Source organism: Salvelinus alpinus, chromosome 2 (genome assembly GCF_045679555.1).
Source record: "Salvelinus alpinus chromosome 2, SLU_Salpinus.1, whole genome shotgun sequence".
In the NCBI taxonomy this organism is placed as follows: domain Eukaryota; kingdom Metazoa; phylum Chordata; class Actinopteri; order Salmoniformes; family Salmonidae; genus Salvelinus; species Salvelinus alpinus.
Window position 1 is genome coordinate 10,124,076 of NC_092087.1, and position 10,357 is coordinate 10,134,432.

Here is a 10,357-nt window from a genome sequence, read left to right on the forward strand (position 1 = left end):
CCCCCTACCACCTAACTCCCTACCACCTAACCCCCTACCACCTAACCCCCTACCACCTAACTCCCTACCACCTAACCCCCTACCACCTAACCCCCTACCACCTAACCCCCTACCACCTAACCCCCTACCACCTAACTCCCTACCACCTAACCCCCTACCACCTAACCCCCTGCGGAAAGTTCAGAGGTGGAGATGCCCGTGTACCGAGCACTGCCGGGCGCTGGCATCCTGGGTGAGGATGGCGATGATGAAGATGACACAGAGCAGGAACTCCTGTCCTTCTTGCCCGACCTGGATGAAAGGCGGTGGCGCGGTGAGCAGATCAACAAGATCAGAGACTTCCTGAACTCAGCTGTGGAGAGGGAGACAGACCTCACGGTACTACTGGACTGGCTCACTGAAGCACGTGAGTGTGCTGCACCTCAAATGGCACCCTATTCCCTATATAGTGCACTACTTTTGACCAGGGCCCATAGGGCTCCGGACAAAAGTAGTGCAGTATATAGGGAATAGGGTGCCACCTGGGACGCAAATCCTATATTGGATATTCAATACATTTTATAGGGATGTCTGTCTATCTATGCAAATTGTCTAATACATTTTTTATGTGAGTGAATGTGCTTGTGCTTCCTATTTCCATATTCAAATGACTGGTTGGTGTAGACATTACTCATGTTGTAAACCTGCACAGCCTGGTCTCATAGACTAGACGTAACATAGTAAACGGTACACTCAAATTAGTATGATATATTACATTTGGTATGGTTACATAAGACAGAAGGTTACTTATTAAGGTAAAAACAGAAGGAAAGGAAAGGAAAGTGGGATTCCTAGTCAGTTGTACAACTGAATACATTCAACTGAAATGTGTCTTCCACATTTAACTCAACCCCTCTGTGCTGGGTGGTTGGATGGGCATATAATGCAAATGTCTAGCAAACCAAAGGTTGCGAGTTCAAGTCTCATCATGGGCAACTTTAGCATCTTAGCTAATTAGCAACTTTCCAACTACTTGCTACTTTGCACCTACTTAGCATGTTAGCTAACCCTAACCTTAACCCTTTAACATAACTCCTAACCTTAACCCCTAACCCTAACCCCTAGCCTGGCTAACCTTAGCCATCTAGCTAATGTTAGCGTTAGCCACCCAGATAACTTTAGCCACAACAAAAAGGAAGGTATTGCAAATTCATAAAATATTGTAAGAATTGCAATTCGTAACATATTATACAAATTGCAATTCGCAACATATCAGACGAAATGGATGATGGACATCCACATATTAATACATACCATACCCAATGTAAAATATCACACTAATTTGAGTGTCCCAGATTTTTTATTACTATGTTATGTCTACACCTGAGTCCAGGTTGACCTGCAGGACATGTTTTGCATAGGCTACACTGCAATTACTGCAGTAACCCTGTTCAGTCTTGATTATAGGTTCTTGAACTTGTCCCAAGCATAACAATGTGTTCATCTGGAATAGTTAGCTTACTTTTTCATACTGGTTTCCCACGTCACAGTTTTAAACCTGTGATATGGTCACATAAATCACCATGGCGATATAGGGTACCTTACGGTCACTATATGGCTAACCTGGCCATGTCTCTACCCATACCCTTGTTTAGGACAATCAATAAGCAATAAACCAAATCACATTTTATTTGTCACATGCGCCCGAATACAACAGGTGTAATGCTTACTTACAAGCCCAATAAACGTCTCTGTTCTACGGTCTACAGAGGCGTCACTACAGACGTTTGAGAACGAGAGAGCTACAAAGAAAGAGGGGAACGAGGAGGAACAGGAGGAGGAGGTTACATCAGAATGGATCGAAGACGTACAGAGAAAGTTGGAGACGTCTATCAATGAGACGGACGGCTGCATTCACCGCCTACGTGGCCTCTGCCAAGGCCTCTTTGATACCGACGTGAAAAAAAAGACCAAGAAGGAGGAAGCTGGTAAGATTGAGTATGAGAAGAGAAACAATGTCTTAGTATTTCTGTATTATTAGCAATAGTATTATTGCTATGTCTCTTGCTCTCCACAGAAGTCAAAACTAACTAAGAGTGTATATGACTTGAATATTTTAGTAGTATGACTGATCAAATCAAAATCTAATGTTATTTTTCACATACAAATGGTTAGCAGATGTTAATGCGAGTGTAGCGAAATGCTTGTGCTTCTAGTTCCGACCGTGCAGTAATATCTAACAAGTAATATCTAACAGTTTCACAACATATACCCAAAATACACGTAAATCTAAGTAAGGAATGGATGAAGAATATATATACATATATGTCAGAGCGGCATTGGACTAAGATACAGTGCCATAGTATAGAGTACAGTATATACAGTTGAAGTTTACATTTTACATTTTACATTACAATACATTTAAACTCAGTTTTTCACAATTCCTGACAATTCCTTATTCCTCGTAAAAATTCCCTGTTTTAGGTCAGTTAGGATCACCACTTTATTTTAAGAATGTGAAATGTCAGAATAATAGTAGAGAGAATGATTTATTTCATCACATTCTCAGTGAGTCAGAAGTTTACATACACTCAATTAGTATTTGGTAGCATTGCCTTTAAATTGTTGAACCTGGGTCAAACGTTTTGGGTAGCCTTCCACAAGCTTCCCACACTAAGTTGGGTGAATTTTGGCCCATTCCTCCTGACAGAGCTGGTGTAACGGAGTCAGGTGTGTAGGGCTCCTTGCTCACACACGTGTTTTCAGTTCTGCCCACAAATTTTCTATGGGATTGAGGTCAAGGCTTTGTGATGGCCACTCCAATACCTTGACTTTGTTGTCCTTAAGCCATTTTGCCACAACTTTGGAAGTATGCTTGGGGTCATTGTCCATTTGGAAGACCCATTTGTGACCAAGCTTTAACTTCCTGACTGATGTCTTGAGATGTTGCTTCAGTACATCCACATAATTTTCCTCCCTCATGATGCCATCTATTTTGTGAAGTGCACCAGTCCCTCCTGCAGCAAAGCACCCTCACAACATGATGCTGCCACCCCCGTGCTTCATGGTTCGGATGGTGTTCTTCGGCTTGCAAGCCTCACCCTTTTTCCTCCCAACATAACGATGGTCATTATGGCCAAACAGTTATATTTTTGTTTCATCAGACGAGAGGACATTTCTCCAAAAAGTACGATCTTTGTCCCCATGTGCAGTTGCAAACTGTAGTCTGGCTTTCTTATGGCAGTTTTGGAGCAGTGGCTCCTTCCTTGCTGAGCGGCCTTTCAGGTTATGTCGATATAGGACTCGTTTTACTGTGGATATAGATACTTTGTACCTGTTTCTTCCAGCATCTTCACAAGGTCCTTTGCTGTTGTTCTGGGATTGATTTGCACTTTTCGCACCAAAGTACGTTCATCTCTGGGAGACAGAACGCGTCTCCTTCCTGAGCGGTATGATGGCTGCGTGGTCCCATGGTGTTTATACTTGTGTACTATTGTTTGTACAGATAAACGTGGTATCTTCAGGCGTTTGGAAATTGCTCCCAAGGATGAACCAGGCTTGTGGAGGTCTACAATTCTTTCCTGAGGTCTTGGCTGATTTCTTTTGATTTTCCCATGATGTCAAGCAAAGAGGCACTGAGTTTGAAGGTAGGCCTTGAAATACATCCACAGGTACACCTCCAATTGACTCAAATGATGTCAATTAGCCAGAAGCTTCTAAAGTGTTAATTATCAGAAGCTTCTAAAGCCATGACATCCTTTTCTGGAATTTTCCAAGCTGTTTAAAGGCACAGTCAACTTAGCGTATGTAGACTTCTGACCCACTGGAATTGTGATACAGTGAATTATAAGTGAAATAATTGTCTGTCAACAATTGTTGGAACATTTTTTTTATACTTGTGTCATGCACAAAGTAGATGTCTTAACCGACTTGCCAAAACTATAGTTTGTTAACAAGAAATTTGTGGAGTGGTTGAAAAACCACTTTTAATAACTCCAACCTAAGTGTATGTAAACTTCAGACTTCAACTGTACATATGAGATGGGTGATGCAATATTTACAAACAAAAAAAGTGACTAAGATTCCATAGAATAGTATAGGGTACAGTTTACACATATGAGATGAGTAATGCAAGATACGGAGACATTATTAAAGTGGCTAGTGTTTCATTTCTTTAAAGTGGCCGGTGATTCCTAATCTATGTCTATAGGCAGCCGCCCCTGATGTGCTGGAGATGGCTGTTTAACAGTCTGTGGTGTACTATAGAATAGAAGGCAGTATATACATATGAAATGGGGGATGCAATACGTAAAGACAATTTAAAAGTGACTAAGATACCGTAGAATAGCGTGGAGTGCAGTTTATACAAATGAGATGAGTAATGCTAGATATGGAACATTATTAAAGTGGTTGGTGATCCAATTCTAAAAGTGGCCGGTGATTCCTATTCTATGTCTGTAGACAGCTGCCTCTGATGTGCTAGTGATGGCTGTTTAGCAGTCTGATGGCCTTGAGATAGAAGCTGTTTTTCAGTCTCTCGATCCCAGCTTTGATGCACCTGTACTGACCTCACCTTCAGGATGATAGCGGGGTGAACAGGCAGTGGCTCGGGTGGTTGATGTCCTTGATGACCTTTTTGGCCTTCCTGTGACATCGAGTGCTGTAGATGTCAAGGAGGGTGGGAAGTTTGCTCCCAGTAATGCGTTGTGCAGACCCCACCACCCTCTGGAGAACTTTGCAGTTGTGGTCGGTGCAGTTGCCGTACCAGGCGGTGATAGAGCCCGACAGGATGCTCTCAATTGTGCATCTGTAAAAGTTTGTGAGGGTTTTAGGTGTAAGCCACATTTCTTAAGCCTCCTGAGGTTGAAGAGGCGCTGTTGTGTCTTCTTTACCACGTTGTCTGTGTGGGTGGACCATTTCAGTTTGTCAGTGATGTGTACGCAGAGGAACTCTCCACCTTCTCCACTGCGGTCCTATTGATGTGGATAAGGGGGTGCTCCCTCTGCTGTTTCCTGAAGTCCACGATCATCTCCTTAGTTTTGTTGATGTTGACTGAGAGGTTATTTTCCTGGCACCACACTCCCAGAGCCCTCACCTCCTTCCTGTAGGCTATCTCATCGTTGTTTGTAATCAAGCCTACTACTGTTGTGTTGTCTGCAAACTTGATGATTGACTGGGAGGCGTGCTTGGCCACGCGGTCATGGGTGAACAGGGAGTACAGGAGGGGGCTGAGCATGCACCCTTGTGGGGCCCCAGTGTTGAGGATCAGCGAAGAGGAGGTGTTGTTTCCTACCTTCACCACATGGGGGCGACCCGTCAGGAAGTCCAGGACCCAGTTGCACAGGGTGGGGCTCAGACCCAGGGCCTCGAGCTTGATGATGAGCTTGGAGGGAACTATGGTGTTGAATACTGAGCTGTAGTCAATGAACAGCATTCTTACTTAGGTATGCCTCTTGTCCAGATGAGACAGAGCAGTGTGCAGAGTGGTGGCGATTGCATCGTCTGTGGAACTATTGGGACGGTAAGCAAATTGAAGTGGGTCTAGGGTGGCAGGTAAGGTGGAGGTGAAATTATCCTTGACTAGTCTCTCAAAGCACTTCATGATGACAGAAGTGAGTGCTACGGGGGGCGATAGTCATTTAGTTCAATTACCTTAGCTTTCTTAGGTACAGGGACAATGGTGGCCATCTTGAAGCATGTGAGGACAACAGATTGGGATAGGGAGAGATTGAATATATCTTTGAACACACCAGCCAGCTGGTATGCGCAAGCTCTGAGGACGCGGCTAGGGATACCATCTGGGCCGGCAGCCCTGCGAGGGTTAACAGGCTTAAATGTCTTACTCACGTCGCCCACGGAGAAGGAGAGCCCGCAGTCCTTGATAGCGGGCCGCGTCGGTGGCACTGTATTACGTGCACGGTGGCACGTGCTTCTACACCTGCATTGCTTGCTGTTTGGGGTTTTAGGCTGGGTTTCTGTACAGCACTTCGAGATATTAGCTGATGTACGAAGGGCTATATAAAATAAACTTGATATTATCAAAGCGAGCGAAGAAGGTGTTCAGCCTTTCCGGAAGCAAGAGGTCGGTGTCCGCAACGTGGCTGGTTTTCGTTTTTATAATCCGTGATTGTCTGTAGACCCTGCAGCATACGTCTCGTGTCTGAGCCATTGAACTGGGACTCAACTTTGTCCCTATACCGACGTTTAGCCTGCTTGATTGCTTTGCGGAAGGAATAACTCCACTGTTTGTATTCTTCTATATTCCCAGTTTTCTTGCCCTGGTTAAATGTGGTGGTTCGCGCTTTCAGTTTTGCAACAATGCTCCCATCTATCCACGGTTTCTTGTTGGGGTAGGTGTTAATAGTCACAGTGGGTACAACATCTCCTATGCACTTCCTGATAAACTCATTCACCGTATCGGTATATGTGTCAATATTATTTTCTGAAGCTACTCTGAACATATCCCAGTCTGCTTGATCAAAACAATCTTGAAGAGTGCATTCCGATTGGTCAGACCAGAGTTGAATAGTCCTCACCACGGGTGCTTCCTGTTTGAGTTTCTGCCTATAGGAGGGGAGGAGCAAGATGGAATCGTGGTCTGATTTGCCAAATGGAGGGGAGGGCCTTATATGCATTCTGGAAGGTAGTAAAGCAATGGTTGAGGGTTTTAGCAGCGCGAGTACAACAATCAATATGTTGAAAGAATTTCTCAAGCCTTTTCCTTAAATTTGCTTTGTTACAATCCCCAGCTACAATAAATGCAGCCTCAGGATATGTGATATGTGGATTGTTCTCCAGTGAACGTTCTGTGATGATAAAAGGCCTATGGTCTGGGTGAATACTTTAGCAGTATGACTGAATGTTCTCCAGTGAACGTTCTGTGATGATAGAAGGCCTATGTTCTGGGTGAATACTTTAGTAGTATGACTGAATGTTCTCCAGTGAACGTTCTGTGAAGAATAGAAGGCCTGCATTCTGGCTGAGGAGATTGTATGCTCCAAATGGTGAGCTACAGTGTGTATTTTCAGCTCTGAATAAGGGTGTGTGGCACTGGTGGAGGGAGCAGAAGGTGGATGCACGGACCATCAAACGAATCCAGGAGCTCCAGCCCCCTGCTGCAGACGTATTTCTAGCGGACGTCAACCTGGCCACCAAGTCTGCCACGGAGCTTTCCTTCATGCTCTTAGACGTAGCCAAGTCACTAGGCTGCAACAAGGCAATGAATCTGGCCTTTAAGTTCGTAACGGTAGGTCACACACCAGACAGTAACAGTAGATCACACACCAGACAGTAACAGTAGATCACACACCAGACAGTAACAGTAGGTCACACACCAGACAGTAACAGTAGGTCACACACCAGACAGTTCTGCTGAGGACCAGTATTCAATCAAAGGCACTTTGTCCACTAGTGTACTGCACTTGACTTATTTAAGTTTGAGCCTAACGCTGCAGAGTTTACCATGAATGTGATCTCCGTCTGGGCAATTGCCATTTGAATGTGCATCGTCAAAAGTGCATTGCACTTGTCAATGATACGCTTTTGATTGAAACCCGGCCTCAATTTTGAATGTATGCACTCCCTGTACTGTAAGTCACGTTGAATTAAAGCCTAAATGGTATACACATACGGTTCGTTATGATCAGGTAGGGCTGCAGAACCTTAACCAAGCATTCCAGGAGCGCACCATGGAAGCCAGGAAGCTTCTGGCACAGGTGGAGGAGCTGCAGTCTATGGACTGTCGCTTCGAGCTGGCCCAGATAAAGATCCAAGTGGGAGACAGTCATATCAAGATGACCAAGATGGAGGATGAGCTTTCGTCAGTCAAGGAGCAGAACGATATTCTACTGTTCCAGATCCAACAGATGCAGGAGATCCCGAAACATCCATTGCCGAAACAGCAGGTAGTGGTCGTTGCTCCCTCAAAAAACGTACAGGGAGCACCAGTGCTCAACAATCAGCTGGTTCCGCAACCAACCCCCAAGGTTAAGTACCCCAAACGGAGGCCGAAACCAAAGCCGGAGCCAGGCCAGCATGTTGGCGAAGAAGTGGAAGAAGTGGAGTCTCTGGAAGACATCTCAGTGGATCCAGAAGACATCATCGAGCAGGTGGAGAGGAAGAGCATGGATCTTCTGGAGGCCATCCAGAAGTCTGAGCAATGTGTGGTGTCAATTTCTGGTGACAAGGACAAGGGGAAAGAGGGTGAGCTGCTAGAAGGGATGGATGCCGCCAGCAGAAAAGCCAAGGCAGCTGATATCATCAAGCTGTACTGCGATCTACAGAGGTCCATCAGAGACTCTTTTAACGACATGATCACGCAGCTACAGGTAGGAGCATATCAGCATATTGTAACAAATATGGGGTGGTAGCCCCGGGCCAGCGAATGTCAACCCAACACCTTAGCCATGACGCGATCTGAATGAAGAGATCTGAATATCTTGATGAGGTCACTAGGTGTTGGGTGAAGTTTCCTGCATCATACTAGCCGACATTCTGCCTTTATTTGATTCTTACTGCAGTTTAGGGGCCTTTGTCCCACTGACATTCTCTCACTTGTGGTGATTTCCCTCCAGGGGAAGTTTGACGATGACATCATAGACGTGCCGCTCATGGACAACGACAACAAACTGGACGAATCAGCGTTCTGGGACTCAACCCAGAAAACCCCAGGAGACATGCTGAAGGAGATCAGCAATGAGATACAGAACCAGGATCGCACGGTGAAGGATGTGGGAGCCAACATACAAGCGCTCTTTGACTTGGAAGGTGAATGGATAGATAGATGGATGAATGAATGAATGAATGAATGAATACATTGCCTCAGCCATTGGAGTACAACAATACATACATTACAAATCATCAAGAATTAATAACACAACGAATTCTAACAACTTACATGGAAATAAGTTGTTGGAATTGATTGTGTTTTTAATTCTTGATGATTGTTTATGTATGTATTGTTGTACTCCAATGGTGGTCCTCGTTAGGTAAGAAGACTTTGGCAAACCTCAAGGGAAAGAGTCGTCGCCACTCCCTGAACATCATCATGGACCAGTTCAAGAACCTCAACGAGATGGGCAAGAAGCAGGTCTTTATTTATTTTTCATTCCAAATCGCACCATGTTCCCTATATAGTGCACTACTTTTGACCCGAGCCCTGTGTAACTACATAGGGAACTAGTGCACTATATAGAGAATAGGGTGCCATTTGGAACGCACTCTCCGTAACTATAGCACTTTACTGAAAGCACTTTATATAGGCATGTACAGTGGAAGTCTGAAGTTTACATACACTTAGGTTGGAGCCATTAAAACTCGTTTTTCAACCACTCCACAAATGTCTTGTTAACAAACTAGAGTTTTGGCAAGTTGGTTAGGATGGTTAGGACATCTACTTTGTGCATGACACAAGTAATTTTTTCAACAATTGTTTACAGACAGATTAATTCACTGTATCACAATTCCAGTGGGTCAGAAGTTTATATACACTAAGTTGACTGTGCCTTTAAACAGCTTGGAAAATTCCAGAAAATGATGTCATGGCTTTAGAAGCGTCTGATAGACTAATTTACATTATTTTAGTCAATTGGAGGTGTACCTGTGGATGTATTTCAAGGCCAACCTTCAAACTCAGTGCCTCTTTGCTTGACATCATGGGAAAATCAAAAGAAATCATCCAAGACCTCAGAAAAAGAATTGTAGACCTCCACAAGTCTGGTTCATCCTTGGGAGCAATTTCCAAACGCCTGAAGGTGCCACGTTCAAACAATAGTACGCAAGTATAAACACCATGGGACCACGCAGCCGTCATACCGTTCAGGAAGGAGACGCGTTCTGCCTCCTAGAGATGAACGTACTTTGGTGTTAAAAGTGCAAATCAATCCCAGAACAACAGCAAAGGATCTTGTGAAGATGCTGGAGGAAACAGGTACAAAAGTATCTATATCCATAATAAAACGAGTCCTTTATCGACATAACCTGAAAGGCCGCTCAGCAAGGAAGAAGCCACTGCTCCAAAACTGCCATAAAAAAGCCAGACTACGGTTTGCAACTGCACATGGGTACAAAGCTCTTACGTTTTTGGAGAAATGTCCTCTGGTCTGATGAAACAAAAATAGAACTGTGTTTGGAGGAAAAAGGGTGAGGCTTGCAAGCCGAAGAACACCATCCCAACCGTGAAGCACGGGGTTGGCAGCATCATGTTGTGGGGGTGCTTTGCTGCAGGAGGGACTGGTGCACTTCACAAAATAGATGGCATCATGAGGGAGGAAAATTATGTGGATATATTGAAGCAACATCTCAAGACATCAGCCAGGAAGTTAAAGCTTGGTCACAAATGGGTCTTCCAAATGGACAATGACCCCAATCATACTTCCAA

At 44.4% G+C, this 10,357-nt stretch overlaps 1 protein-coding gene across 1 annotated transcript; it reads left to right on the forward strand.

Moving 5' to 3' along the window:
• The first annotated feature begins 7,013 nt into the window (after positions 1-7,013).
• LOC139553755 (uncharacterized) lies at positions 7,014-9,070 on the forward strand. Its single transcript, XM_071366403.1, has 2 exons — positions 7,014-8,745; positions 8,967-9,070. The coding sequence occupies exon 1, from the start codon at positions 7,668-7,670 to the stop codon at positions 8,346-8,348; it is 681 nt and encodes a 226-aa protein (XP_071222504.1). The 5' UTR covers positions 7,014-7,667; the 3' UTR covers positions 8,349-8,745; positions 8,967-9,070.
• Positions 9,071-10,357: the final 1,287 nt, after the last annotated feature.

Excerpts from the sequence above, each read along its gene's own strand:
- LOC139553755 (XM_071366403.1), top strand. The coding sequence starts at position 7,668 with ATGGAAGCCAGGAAGCTTCTGGCACAGGTGGAGGAGCTGCAGTCTATG.